Here is a 15890-nt window from a genome sequence, read left to right on the forward strand (position 1 = left end):
GAGTCAATCACTACAGACCTCCAAACTTCATGTGGCCTTCAGATTAGCTCAAGAACAGTGCGCAGAGAGCTTCATGGAATGGGTTTCCATGGTCGAGCAGCTGCATCCAAGCCATACATCACCAAGTGCAATGCAAAGCGTCGGATGCGGTGGTGTAAAGCACGCCGCCACTGGACTCTAGAGCAGTGGAGACGCGTTCTCTGGAGTGACGAATCGCGCTTCTCCATCTGGCAATCTGATGGACGGGTCTCGGTTTGGCGGTTGCCAGGAGAACGGTACTTGTCTGACTGCATTGTGCCAAGTGTAAAGTTTGGTGGAGGGGGGATTATGGTGTGGGGTTGTTTTTCAGGAGCTGGGCTTGGCCCCTTAGTTCCAGTGAAAGGAACTCTGAATGCTTCAGCATACCAAGACATTTTGGACAATTCCATGCTCCCAACTTTGTGGGAACAGTTTGGAGCTGGCCCCTTCCTCTTCCAACATGACTGTGCACCAGTGCACAAAGCAAGGTCCATAAAGACATGGATGACAGAGTCTGGTGTGGATGAACTTGACTGGCCTGCACAGAGTCCTGACCTCAACCCGATAGAACACCTTTGGGATGAATTAGAGCGGAGACTGAGAGCCAGGCCTTCTCGTCCAACATCAGTGTGCGACCTCACAAATGCGCTTCTGGAAGAATGGTCAAAAATTCCCATAAACACACTCCTAAACCTTGTGGACAGCCTTCCCAGAAGAGTTGAAGCTGTTCTAGCTGCAAAGGGTGGACCGACGTCATATTGAACCCTATGGATTAGGAACGGGATGTCACTTAAGCTCATATGTGAGTCAAGGCAGGTGAGCAAATACTTTTGGCAATATAGTGTAAAAGCCACTATTAGAGCAACCTGGGCTATCATAACACCTGAGCAGTGCCACAGACTGATCGACTCCATGCCACGCCGCATTGCTGCAGTAATACAGGCCAAAGGAGGCCCAACTAAATACTGAGTGCTGTACATGCTCATACTTTTCATGTTCATACTTTTCAGTTGGCCAACATTTCTATAAATCCTTTGTTTTTATTGGTCTTCAGTAATATTCTAATTTTCTGATATGATGAATTTGAGATTTTCATTTGTTGTCATTTGTAATCATCAAAATTAAACAAAATAAACATCTGAAATATATGAGTTTGTATGTAATGTATGAATATAATATACAAGTTTTACTTTTTAAATGGAATTACTGAAATCAATCTACTTTTTCATGATATTCTAATTTTATGACCAGCACCTGTAAAGTCGCCCAACACACAAGAAGTATTTAGGAAGATACTTAGTGAATAGGTGTTGCTTATTAAAATATACAATATTTCTAAGGCCCTAAACATACTGTCCTCTTCCAGAATACAGAATACTGCACTTGTTATAAACATTGTGTTGAACAACTATCACCTATTTTTACTGAGCAGAGCAGTACTTTCATTCTCTTTTGCAGGAAACAATCAAGTATTAATCCCAATTCCCACAGTTCTATCCCCAACTGAGAACAACCATTATTGCCCTATTGCGAAAATTTAATTAGTCATGAAAAAATGATTAAAATGTACATTGTCTCATATACACATCAGTTATTAAACCCCCTGCAACTTAGTTATCAGTATTGCACAGGGGTTGAAATGTACATAGGAATATATTGCATCTTGTCTTTCTGCATGTGGAGCACGTCAGATTTTTTTTATTTTTAGATTTTTTTTTTTTTAAATCAGCTTTTCACACAATCCAATTTAATATACCAACAACAGGCTTTGTGAAGATGGAGCGTTTGGCTGTTTAACTTCATTCATCAGAGAGTTCAGCAACTGTAGGTGAACTGTTCTCTTTTGGATATAACCATCCCTAATGTAGGATGTCCCTAAGGCTGTATGTTATCCCCTTGTTATTTATTCTTTATCCAACAGCTGCTCATGAGACAGCCTTTCCTCACCATTCTCTAGAGTAGTGATAAAAGCTAACATGGTCCACCATGGGATGAGTTTTCAAATTGGTGGGAAAGGTTGGTGTTTAACCTGCAAAAGAGATGTTGATTGATTTTAGGCAAAAACTAGATTGTCTGACAACTATCAGAGGGCAGGCAGTGCAAACTGTAAATGAGAACAAGTGTTCTGGGATGGTTCTAGATAACGACCTAAAGTGAGAAGAATGAACATAACTAATTCAGAAAAGGATGCAGTGGCTTTGCTTAAAAAAAGCTGTCCCAAATCAAATTTTTGCCCATTTGTGACCTGTATCTGATCTTTTCATGACAGTCTGAACAACACAAATGAGATTTTTCCAATGCGACCCAGGTCACTTGGCTATGTAGTCATGAATCCGATGAATCAGATGAATCTGATACGTTTCTGATCTTTTCAAATGCGAGCTGTGTGTGAACGGCCAGGTCGCATTCATCTGATCTGTACGTCATTAATGCTCAACAAAGGTCCCAATTGTACGTCTTGCTATGCAGAAGCAGGAAGAAAAACCACAACCATGGCGGACGATAATGTGGAGAGCAGTCTTTATTTTTATGTCTTAAATGCACGGGCTGAGTTTGGAAAAGATTGCTAGATGTGCTTCAGCACTAGCATCCATGTTTACTTCCATAAACACAGAGCACGCTTGATTATGGCGTCATTGCGTCCTCTACTGCACGTGCGGGACACTTAAGTTGTATGAATAAAGTTCACACAGGAGATCACATACAATATATTTGGAAATGTGAACAACCTAGCCTTAGTTATTGTTAAAATGCTGAAGCTACTTACAGGCCTTTTGAGTGTTCTGAGTAATTGTAATATTTTGTGACAATTCATAATGAAATACTATAAAGAAAAACTTGGAACTGGTCTGCAAACTGATTTATTATCGAGGTAGAAACTATTCTTGCTGATCAAAAGCTTCTTTTTCACTTCTTTGAACTGGTATCTGCAGATAAAATGTATTGCTTCCCGGCTCTCAAATAAATAAGTAAAACAAAACAATGATTTGTACTGAAAGAAATTAGTTCATTTATGTTGAACCAGTGCGTTTAACAAAAGATGTCAGTCATGGTCAGGCCTAAAATGGTACAATATATTTCTTTTAGGAAAACATGTTTTAATCAACTATGTATTTAATGCATTTTCAGAAATCTAATGATATATCATAGAGTGGGCTGCTCAGTGGGTAGCACAAGGTTCTGGGTTCGATTCCAAGCCCGGGGTCTTTCTGCATGGAGTTTGCATGTTCTCCCTGAGCATGCGTGGGTTCTCTCCAGGTACTCCGGCTTCCTCCCACAGTCCAAAAACATCACTGTTAGATTAATTGGCTTTTCTAAAGTCCCCTTAGGTGTGTGTGTGTGTGAATGGTTGTTTGTCTGTGTGTTGCCCTGCAATGGACTGGTGACCTGTCCAGTGTGTACCCCGCCTCACGCCCGTAGACAGCTGGAGATAGGCACCAGCACCCCTCACGACCCCATTTGGGATAAGCGTGTTAGAAAATAGATGGATGGAAGGATATCGTAGAGTGGTATGCATTAAGAGCTGCAGAGGGTGTTGTGGTTGAGTCTGTCTTTAAGTTGTCTGCGGTTTCTTGTGTGTTACATTCACTGGAACAATAAACTATTTAGTCTTGTCCATTTTGAAACACTCTATGTTGGTTTTTCTTTATAGGTAACGTGAACAGATATGAATGTTTGAAATCGATCGGTCTGTGTGGTGAAGTTATATGAAAAATTAATACGAGTTTCACATTTTTGAGAAAATCAATTAGGCAAATGTACTTTTTACTAATATTCTTATTCACTAAGATGCATTTGTGTCTGGAGATGTTTCATATTTTGTTAACCAAAACAAAGTGTTATTCATCTTCTAATTTAACTCTTTATGCCAAGATATAAGAATTATTTGTTTTCAAGTTGACGTCATACGATTGCTAACATGACAAACAGTTTGTTGGTCCTCTTTCAGCATTTCTCCTCTTGAAATAATGCCCGTCAATAATTCAGTTTTCTCTCTCACACTGAAGATCACTTGGATTTATCTTGTCTCTGTTTCTGTTTTCTTCTTATTTCTCTTTCTTTTTACTGTCCCTTCAGAATTTGCTGACTCTGGTGAGTTACTCCTCGAATTTCTGTGTCCCTTACCTCCCCTCCTCTCTTCCCACCCCTTGTATACGCCAACAGCAAATATGTTTGTTCTCATTCTAGCATCTGGGAGGCAGCTCCAACGTGGTTTCTTATGTATACATCTCCTTATAGCCTCTGTGCTGTATGTCAGCTATCTCCCTTATGGAGCTATATCGGTCTCAATTTTCACAAATACACATGTGATCCATACATGCACAGCACGATTCACACAAGCACAAAAAAATCCACAAACACACAGTACAAGATCCACAGCATGATTGACACAAGCCAACAAGATCCACACATGCACAAAACAAGATTCACCAAAGTATTTCTGGTCCATAAACAATTATAAATTGAATTGCAAAGTGCCAATGATCTTTAAACTTCACTGCATTTATGCATGGATTTTTGAGACTGCCCTGACATGCCTCGATACACAAATGCATTTCTTTAAGCAGGGGATGGTTTGCCACCAATCACAAAGCTCCCTTGTATAAGTGAATCGCAAGAAAGTACTCCATGTGGCATGACTGACCCCCAGATTCAACATCCTCCGCTCCGTCCTGCACAAGTATGTTGTATGGCGCACTCATGTTAATCAATGAGAACTGTTCCATATCCAGCGCTACTCCTTTGAACATCACCCTCCACGCACTTCTTCTCCATCCGTCAAAATACGGAGCCCAGCTACTTTTTGGTCCGCTCTTGTCTGGCCAGGTCAAGATCCGCAATAGCAATCACACTAAACAGGAAAAAGAACTAAAGATTTGGTGTGTCAAATTAAAACATGGTAGCGACAGATCAGTAACTCTACAAATTAGAACATAGTTCTTATATATTATAGGACAATTTAATTAAATAATTGGATGCAAACTTTTGATACTTCAAAATACCAGGAAGCAGATTTCTCATCTCAATTAAAATATTTACTTTATACCGAGAGGTTTAAAAGTTTAATAAAATCCAGTTACAACAACTTCCAAGAGCGCCCTCTCACAACTTCAAAAGAAAATTCTTATGGCAGGCATGGATGAAGAGATTGTGAGTTTGGAGGTAGAGAACAAACCAAATTTATATGATTATTCCTATTACAAAGACCTACAATGAAAAAAATATGTTTGGGCAGAAACTTGTGTGATTGATGCTGATGGTGAAATTTTATTATATCATATTAAATAAAGCATTCATTACTGCAGGTTTTTCTCATATGTATTAAATAATAATATAGCACATGCTCTCCCTTAGCTTCGAGGAAGTCGGATGGGAGCAACCGTAGAGGATGTAGGCTTTGCTTTGCACAGGCGGACTGGAACGAAGCGGCGGGGATATGGATGATGTGGGATCTGGGGGGTCATCCCACAAAGAGCACTTTCTTGTTATTGGCTTATACTGTACAAGGGAGCTTTGTAATTGGTGCTAAACGATCCCCTGCTTAAAAAAATGAGTATCGAGGCACATCAGCGCAGTCTCAAAAATCCACAAACGAATGCAGTGAAGTTTAAAGACCGCTGGTACTTTGTAATTTAATTTATAATTTTTTATGGACCAGAAATACTTTGGTGTATCCTGTTCTGTGCATGTGTGGATCTTGTCCTTTGTGTGTGTGGATTTTTCGTGCTTGTGTGAATCGTGCTTGGCATCTGTGGATCTTGTCCTGTGAATGTATGAATCACATATGTGTATTTGTGAAAATTGAGACCGATCTAGCTCCATACTCCCTTAAATATGTCATTCTCTTCTGTGGATGCTTTCTGCTTGGAAACCCCGCTGTGATCATTTCTGCATCGTTTTTTCCCCATTGTTCCCAATCCTCTCTCTCCTCTTTTATATATATGTATTTTTATAGTTTTGGCTTTTTGTTGATGTTTTCTGTGAAGAAAAACAGAAAAAAAATATTCCCTGTACTTGGAAGAATCAGTTTGGAGTAGATGATGTGTAAGTTCCTTTTATCTTGAGCTAAGTTTCTAAACTCATGCATTTTCTTTTGTTAAATCCCTGTCAATAAGTCGATAAGAGCTTGGCAGAGCAATCGATTGAACTTTTTTCCTTTAATTGCTTTTTTCTTTAATAAACTGTTATCGTCACACATTCCCCTGCTCCTTACAGCTTCTGTGTTTACTCAGCATCAAGATTTTGCCCATCCGCTTGTCTTGTGGTCCCCTTAGTTTAAATATAATTTAGTTAAGTTTTAATTTGAGACCTACTTAAAAAAAAACAAAAGTTGTAATGGACTGGGACAGTTTGTTTTAGACTTTAACATGAAGTTCCTCCAGCCATGTGCAGTTACAAACAAAATCACTCAGGATGGCTATGAAATATTGAACAGCACAGAGATATTGGGAGAGCAGGGAGGGGAGGAGCCCACTCAATCGTCTGAGGCCTCTGTAGACGTCTCTTAAAAATCCCACTCAGAATTCAGGCAGCCTGCTTTTCTTTCAAGCTCTTCCATAAGATTTATCACACTGGGCTGCAAATTCCTAAGCCTATTTGTGTCTTTATATATGGATTCACTCTTGCATAAAAGACTGTGTCCAAATACATTGGTGGTCAAAGACTGATGCATGCTCATTACGGTCACTAAGGTCACATTTCAACATCAAGACCACCTTCAACAGTAAATTTGAGATAGAGAAGGGAAAAAATGGGGGAACTTTAATGAAATTTGACTCGAGGGGGATGTAAAATGGACAGGCCAGAATCTCTCCAGGTATTTTTGATCATTAATGATAGTGGAGGGAGTAATACGGGGGGGAGGAGGCCAGCTTTCAATAGGTAGAATCTACAGAATGAGATGCTTTTATACTGCAGCACTGGATCTGAATCAATCAGAATGTTCATTTTCTATAAGGTCTATTTTTGTGTTCTATCTTCCAGAGTGAAATGCTGAGAATACTAAAAATGGAAAAAAAATTAAACACAAGAACTGGATGCACAGGCTTTCATTTCTGATGGATTTTCTTTCATCTACATGGGGCTAAATGCATACACACATGATCATATACATACAGAAACGCCCCCACTATTTAGTTCATTTACAGCATTCTTGCAAAATCCATTTACCTACTTCAAGCATGACAATGAGTATAGCTAGTAAGGCTCATTTATGTTGTTTGGATCTCTAGCACAAACCAGTCTATCTACAATAAGGTAAAAAAAAAGTTGGTGAGGACAATTTGTGCACTTACTTTTTTAAAGCTTTAAAGGTTCAAACTAATCATTAAAGCCCCAAAATTAATACTGACAGGCTGCCAATTTAGATTAGAGGTACATTTCTGACTAGAGATAAAATGTATGATTTAAAGATAGAAAGACTAAGTTTCATTTAACTTGCTGTTTGCTTTGAGCACTCACCAACTCACAGCCATGCGAATGCGATATACACTGCATTAATGCGGCGGCTCAGTCTGTTCAGCCACTTCCCCCCTGATTGTTATCTTACTGAGATAGACAAGAAAGATTACTCACCCTGCCACTGTGACCTTGTGCATCTTTGTTGATGTCAGGTCATTTTTTTTTTTTTTAGAGCGAAGGGCACAACAACATCCTTAGTGGTCTAAGTAGAGACCAAAGAAGGTGATCTGTGTGCATGCTGCACACTTATTTGCAGACAAACTGCTTACAGGGCATAGCTATTGGCATGAAAAGAGGGCATAGCTGTTAGTTTCCTTGGAAACTTTCAATGCTAACCCAAGGACAGCCATTTAGATTTTATTTGTTCGTACACAGAAAAACAAATATTGAAAGTTGTGAGTTTATTATCTTCAATTTAACAACCATAAAAAGGGAAGGGTAAATCTTCTCACACCAGTAGCCCTGTCTGATAGCTGACCCAGGGCCACATTGATCACACAGTTCAATATTGCACTCACTGTCACTGGCCCCCTGGGCAATGGAAATGCATTTTCCATTTCTACAAATATAATACATTGACTTTTTTTTTTAACTTGCATGTTGTATCAACACAACTTTAGACTTCATTGGTATATAGCAGTCAAAAAGCTGATATAATTTGACACTGGTGTCAGATATTACCTGATATAGGACTTGGGTATTCTGATATCCCAGCACTCTGTAAAGTGTAAAATTTCCTAATTACTCTCAGTTCCTTTACATGTTAAATTTGTGCTACATGACATTTTTAAAACCTTTTATTTCAATTTATCCATAAGTGTGCTAAGGGTATGTCATTTATTGAGAGTGGAGTTTGGCTAAATTCATGTATATCATTTTTAATCCTTGTCCCTGACATTGACAGCCTACTTTTCGGTTTGTGAATATTAAGCTGATCCATAATTTTTTTTATAAATAGTATCTGACTCATGTCTTGAAGAAAAGGGGTGAAAACATATGAAATTATTGACAATGAAGCTGTAATACATAATTCTGCATTTTTTAAATATGGTTTAAACAAATTAAAAAGAACTGATGGACATGATGCAGTGTGTCTGCAATTTGCAGACACAAGAAATAATTTCATTTGAGTTTTTGAAGCTCTCATGATGAGATAATAATGAGATAATGATTCATAAGTTAGACATCTTAAAAAACAAATATTGATTGATTGATTGACTTTATTGATCTCACAGAGGAGAAATTTACTCAAGCACTTAATGAAGATCCACTGGACTGAAAGCACTTTTAAGACATTCAGACAGCAAGCTTTTTCACCATGTTGTCTTACTGTTCTTTCATTTCCAACATGTTCCGCCTGTCTGAAAATTAGCTTTCCCATAAGTATTAGCTTTCCCATCCTGGTATTCAGATCCCTTTAAATTTTGCTCGTTTCATTGCAACAGTTGATTTTATTTCTCATAAATCTACACTCAAAATCCCGTCCTGATGGAAAAAAAACAAAACAGAACTCTTGAAAAATTCTGATCACCTTTAAAAAAGAAAAGAATATAACATAGTCATGAGTATTGAAACCCTTTGCTGTGACTCTCGTATTTAACTCACATGCTGTCTATTTCTTTTGATCCTCCTTGATATGGTTTTCCTACTCACTGGAATCATTGGACTTGATTAGAAAAAGCAAACGCCTGTCTATAATAGACCTCACAGTGCGTGTCAGAGCAAACGAGAATCATGAGGTCAAAGGAACGGCCCAAGGAGCTCAGAGACAGAATTGTTGTAAAGTACAGATCTGGCCAAGGTTAAAAAAAAGACCTTCTGCAGCACTTAAGGTTCTTAAGATCACAGTGGCCTCCGTAGTTCTTAAATAGAAGAAGTTTGGGGTGACCAGAGCTCTTCTTAGACTTTGCTTTCCAGCTAAACTGAGCCTTGTTAAGAGAGGTAAAGAAAAACCTGAAGATGACTGTGGCTGAGCTCCAGAGGACTACGATATGTAGTCATTGTAAACCTGATAAGTTGTATATGTAGAGTCTAATCTAGAAGATAATTAGCCTAGCTCTGAGATAGTCAGTAATGTAAATGACCTTAAGATTGAAATAAATTTTATATTGGACTTTAAATCAGATTTATCATATATTTATACATTTATTGATTATAAAAATAGAATGCTAAATCCATTGATCTAAGCCATGAGAGGATGGCATGTGTTAATTAGCATAGCTGCTCTTTTATAGTTTTATCAAAACACTAAATGTTGCATTCACAATGAATGCAGTGTACGAGTATCCCTATGCAAAGAGTGGGTGAGATGGGGGAAGTGGCCAGCAGAACATTCCATGTAGTGAGACAGTCACCACCACTCTCTCAGCGCACAGTGCAACGTGGCACCAAGGTGACCGCTGGGTGAAGTTGAATTATAAACTCTGTTAAATCTTGTTGCAGAGACCAATCAAGGACTGGCTCTGATCTAGATTGGAGAAGTGCAGTAGTGAAAATTTTTTTGTTTTTGTCAAAATCAAATGTAGAGGAATTAATGTTCATAAAGGATGATCTTGTAGCTGGCTTTTAAAAAATCTATTTTAATTTAGCCCTAGAAGGACTGTTTGTCATCCTTCTTTACAGTACATCCAGCACAGACACCGGCCAGTCGCTGCCACGTCTCCCTCACTCACACAAGGGGACTGTAGAATCCTTCATCATTGTTGTTGGGAACAGGCCCATGTATGCCTGCTCCTTTTCTCCAGCTTGGTGGATCTCTGCCTGGCAAGATACAAGGAAGTACTGCCGAATCTGACCTTCAACCAGACGTGGCTTTTGGGGTTGGTGGTGGTACACTACAAACAGATTCTTTTTCTGGAGAATTGGGGGGCCCCATAGACATCAATAAAGACCGCACAACAAAACAAGCTCTTTGACTCCATCCGTCTGTCCGTCCGTCTGTCCATCCATCCATCCATCCATTTTCATCCGCTTTATCCGGGGCTGGATCGTGGAGGCAGCAGTCTAAACAGAGATGCCCAGACTTCCCGATCCACACATACTTCCTCCAGCTGTTCTGGGGGGATCCAAAGGCAACACAAGGCAAACCCAGAGACATACTCCCTCCAGCATGTCCTTGGCCTTCCACAAGGTCCCCTCCCAATAGGACATGCCTAGAACACCTCCCAAAGGAGGTGACCAGGAGGCATCCAGAATAGATGCACGAGCCATCTCAGCTGGCTCCTTTCAACATTGAGGAAAAACTATTCTACTCCAAGCTCCTCCCGGGTAACTGAGCTCCTCACTTGATCTCAAAGGGTGCACACAACCACCTTGTGGCTCATTTCGCTTGCTTGTATTCACTATCTTGTCATTTCGGTCATTACCCAGATTTTATGACTGTAGGTGAGGGTGGGAACGTAGATAAAATTGAGAGCTTTACTTACTTTTGTTTTTGTTTACATATTCATTTAGTTAAGAAACAGCCAGTTTAGATTTCAGCTTCAAGCCATTCTTCCATCCTTTATACTCACTCCTACTTTCTCTTATCAAAACTGCAGTACAATTCCTTTCTTAAATGTTACATCAGTTTTTGTCCCCTTGATGTTAAGTTGATAAGAATTCAAATTTCTAGTGCGTTATGTAACAGAGCCCAGTCAGCCATCGCATCATCTGTCAAGCCATCATTTCTCCTATCAAACCACACACGCACACATGCCAGACCTCTGAGCCACCCCACACCACTAGGGTGATATAATCAATGTTAAAAGCCTTTTTGCCTTTGCACAGGCTGTGAATTCTCCTGACGCTCCAGCCTCCAGCAGACAAACTGGACCCGTACACACATTCACTCTCACGCTTGGCTCACCCATGGTTTTGAGGTCATGTCACAAGGACAAGCGTTTGATTTGTAAACAACAACAAACCTGGCTGTCTATCCTCACTTGCAGAGAATGAACACAGTGCTGTGTGAAAGCAGTAATTTTGCTTTGGAATAACTGTACTCAGGTACAGACTTGCCACGCTGTGCACTTAAATAAAAGCCGTCTAATTTAATGTGATTTAACACTTGTCTTGAAGAGAGCAAGTAGAGTGATATTTTGTGATAAGACACATTTTCAACTCGTAAGACAGATTTTTTTGCGCTGCCAAGTCCTATATTCAGCATGAGATTTTCACAATAATCTTACCCAGATTTCCTGAACACACAGTATCATAAAGTACATTCTAGCTTTTAAAGGTGTAGTGGAGGATGGCCTTTTTCCGGGTGGATCTTAAAAAATAAGTGGTCTTCCTAATTGTCAATCATTCTGCTGATATATCTACTGTAGTAGGGCTGTCCTAAGTGCTCATCTCCAGTTAGCTATCTTTTTCTGAGCATGCTCCCTGTCAAGTATATATCTGTGGTGCCAGTCATTGAAGCTCACTTTTCTCACCGCGGTTCTTTGAAAATAGCAGAGGGTCGTAAGAGAAAAAGTGCTTACAAATTGTACGAGAAGAAGAGAAAGTCCTCAGAAGAGAGAAACAAGCTCAGAGTGTTTTTGGGAGATTCTTTTATGCAATGGCACACTAAACCAAAGGTCTGGCTTCCCAACCGATGCCTTCCAAAGGCCTTCCGTAATATTCTTCTTTTTGCTTATTCATTTGCAGAATGCTTTTCCCAAAGTTTAGAAACATCAAGATGTTATTTTGTAAATGTGACACTACCCTTTGGGCCTTTTTTTAGGTCAACACTGGTTTTGGCCTTTGAGTTCTCATGGGTTGCCATTTTTGTCCAGTTTGTTCCTAAAGAATGTTGAACACTGACCTTCACTGGGGCAAGTGAGACCTGCAGTGTGTAAAAGGTTGTTCTGAGTTCTTATGTGTTCTCCTGGATGAATCACTAAAGTTGCTTCACCCCCTTTAGTTGGAACGTTATGCAGAGATATTAGAACTCTGCATTTTCATTGCAATTCTGTAAATATGTTTTTAGGCATCATTTTTGACCATGTTGGGATAACAGGACATCTGCTGTGCAATCCAAAATTGCCCCCAATTTTTTTATTCTTTTTTTTTTGCAGTTTTGTTCTTTTTAATCGTTCTACAAAAGCAGAGAGATTAAAAAAGAAATCTTAACGGCATTTATCAGAGTTTGATTTAATAGGGTCTATTGCTTTTCTTTTTTTTCCTCTTATCACCACCTGGTGGCAAGAAACCATTGGTTTGCTGTCTATTAAATGATTTTCTGTCCTAACAAATGCACTCAGGCTGCAGTTTAATCTGATGTGTTTCGGCTAAATGAGCAGACAACCCAGAACCTGCTGCTGGAAGAGAAGCAAACATATTCATAGTTGAAAGAGAACAGCTCCAAACTGGGAGCTGCTTTTTTTGTTTCTGAGGCGAAGATCAACGTGGGAGGCAGAAAACTGTGATCTGCTGCTTCTCGTTCAGCTGTTGCTGCAGATTTGTGTTCCTGGCTAATTCATCATGCAGATGTGCTGACCGTCCTGGTCCCCGTGGCACAGAGAACTGCTTCAGTAAGGGAATCAAATTAGCCGTGGTGGTTTCATTGTTGAAATAAAACGCTGAGTCATGAGGTTTTATTTGAAAAAGGTTGCATACAGAGGAGAGGAGGACCCATCTTTTTTGTTGCACGTTGACCCAGTATATTCTATTTTACATCGCTGTTTAGACTGTTTGATGTTATTTTATCCTTATGTTATAATTTCATCCCCTTTTCTTTTTTGTTATTCATACATCTTCTATCCAAATAAACTTCCACCAGGAGGCTATTTTTCAGTCCAATTCACGAATATATGACATGCAATCAAATCTTTGTTTTGCACTTATGCAGCGATGACTCGGAGAGATTTCTGTCTTTCTATTTGTCATTTCTTGTGACTGTTTCAGTGTTTTGCACAGTAGGTGACGTACATACAGCCGAACGAACCTGTGCTGCTCTGTTCACTATTTCCCTTTTCTTTGTGTGTTTGTTGCCTTACCCTGTGTCTTTTGCTGTGATGTTGTAGAGCTTGGGACTTATGGGAAACTAAAATATTATCACTCAATGACTGAGGAAGGTAAGCCCCAAACTTTTCACTATTTCCTTGTGTAATTCAGCCGTGGTCATCTCCTCTTGTTTTTATTTTTATTTTTCATTCACCTTCTCATGCTGAATCAGCACTTTGCTTCTGTTTTTTTGTGTGTGTTCTTGCTTGTGAAAGACATTTTGCACAGTTTCGATTTTCAGTTTGACAACTCTCTCTGAGATTTCACTGACATAAGTGCAAATCATGGTGTTCATGCCATTTTTTGAAACTTTTTATTTTAAGTTTGCATTCTTTTTACTTTAAAGTTCTGTTTATGTTTATGCCCTCAGAATATTTTTTGTGGGGTTTTTTTCCTGTGAGAGGGGTTGCCATTTTTGTATTTGTCATGTAAGACCAAAAAGTAAATCTCAAAGTGTCTTGCAAAATCATTCATTGACATTTTACCATGTTACAACCACAAGTTTTGATGTATTTCATTAGGATTTTATTTGACAGAATATTGCAAAATATGTAATAATAATAGCATTATATGGGCTGAAAGGTTGCATTTTATATTCCACAGACCATAAACCTTATTCTACAGGTTTGTAATGCCTATTGTACAATTTGTTGCAAACTCTTGGAGTTGTTATGGCTGTATCACTAAATTAGTCTTCAGTTTAGAATGACAACCTTATTTTAGGAGGTTTAAAGCATGGCCATACTCTTCTTATATTTGGATGTTGGCATTAAATTAGTTTGATAACTCCACTTAAAACTCCCTACAATGTTCTCTCAGACCTCTCTGTTGTCTTACTTGGTTTTCATGAAGCTGTATTTTCTAACATTCTCAACATTTTACAGAACGGTTGGAGCTGTTATCCAATATATATATAATATATATCTATATATCTGTTTTTTCTTGATTTTATGCAGAAGCATCAAAGTAAAAGGGCTGAAAAATGTCACGACACAAATTTGCCAATTTATTAGTAAAAAAAAACTTTGAAAAAATATAAAACTACATATCACTTTCTTTCCAAATAATGCAATGCACGACAAGAATACGATAATAATTGCAGTTTGTGGTTGTAACTGTGAAAATGCAGAAACTGTCAGAGGTTATGAGTACTTGCAAGAAATATTATATATTGTTCTGTTAACATTCTAAAATATCTATTTCACAGGCAGCTAAAACATCAAATATTCACATGTAAAGTCTTGTTAAGAATTCAAGAGACAAAAACAACAAGATCTTTTTTTTTTCCTTCATTGCTCTATTTCTTTGTTCCTGTAAGCCATCTGCGTTGCTGAGAAATACATCATCCACGCCTCAGTGCTTGCTTGGAGGTTTCACTTACACCAGCAGCGGGTGTGCACACCTGAGACGTACGTTGCTGAATTTGGCAAACCGGAATGACTCATCCACCCGGTGCTTACGTAACGAGCAGAGCTGACAGGGAAACAGAGCAGCTGTGTCAGTGGCAGGCATGCAGGGAAGAAGAGGCTTGGTTATTCTCCAAGAGTCTTTGTTTCACAAATGATATGCAGTTTGGGGAAAGTGTAAATTGATGAGTTTAGGAAGCTACGTTTTAATTCAGATGGCATCTCTTAAAAAAAAAAAAAGTCTTTGTAACCCTTAAAAATATTTCCCTCTAAACTTGTCTCTATGAATTGCTTCATGCTTTTGTAGATTTCTAAACATTACTGAGCAGAACCTGACTCTTTCTCTTATCAACCAAAAAAAAACTGAATGGAGGTACTAAAAATGTGATACAGCTGTAAAAAGCCGTAAACAAAAAAGATAAATGATTCCAAAATGACAGTAAAATGTGACTAAATGACTGCAGAGTATCATGAATAGAGACCTGCAAAACTATTGTCTACTGCAAATCCCTCTGAATGCTAGATTTAATGCAGTGCAAAAGTATTATTTCACATATAAATACCTCAGATCTTCAAACACATTTAATCAGAGAGAGAGAGAGACAGCAATAAATGCAAATAGTTTATATTTATTTTCTTCAGGGGAATTAAATCTATCCAAACCAGTCCTTTGTGAAAAAGTAAATACCTCCTTGTTAGCTGAGAAAAACTGCATTTTCTGGAAAGCTGTCACTTGCCTTGCAGATTTAATTACCGGTACTAGCAAACTTAAACAGAATTTGTGTAGCTAAATGAAATCGGCAAAACTGCTGTATTTTAAAACTAAACACAGTATGACCTGACCTAATCAATCTCAATAGCATATATTGTTTTTAATTAGTGAATTTTATGGTTTTTGTATTTATGCTTGTGTGCAGCACTTTGGTCCTATTGGTTTTTTAAAGTGTTATATAAATAAAGTTGGATTGGATTGTTTTGGAAGAGCAAAATAAATTCAATTCAATTCAATTCAATTCAGTTTATTTATATAGCGCCAAA

General features: G+C 38.5%; 1 protein-coding gene across 7 annotated transcripts in view; it reads left to right on the forward strand.

Annotated features, from left to right (window-relative positions):
* LOC119776117 (sodium/potassium/calcium exchanger 2-like) overlaps window positions 1-15890 on the forward strand; it is an 86363-nt gene that overhangs the window by 45490 nt on the left and 24983 nt on the right. For 4 of the 7 annotated variants that reach the window (XM_038274380.1, XM_038274381.1, XM_038274378.1 and 1 more), the window contains 2 exons: window positions 4096-4110; window positions 13467-13517. The exons of 2 other annotated variants lie outside the window; for them this stretch is intronic. In XM_038274380.1, coding sequence (XP_038130308.1) covers window positions 4096-4110; window positions 13467-13517 — 66 coding nt within the window. The remainder of the gene's footprint in view (window positions 1-4095; window positions 4111-13466; window positions 13518-15890) is intronic. One more of the 7 variants, XM_038274382.1, reaches the window with a different exon arrangement.

This window comes from Cyprinodon tularosa, unplaced genomic scaffold (genome assembly GCF_016077235.1).
Source record: "Cyprinodon tularosa strain WSP-4 unplaced genomic scaffold, ASM1607723v1 ctg91, whole genome shotgun sequence".
Taxonomy (NCBI): Eukaryota; Metazoa; Chordata; class Actinopteri; order Cyprinodontiformes; family Cyprinodontidae; genus Cyprinodon; species Cyprinodon tularosa.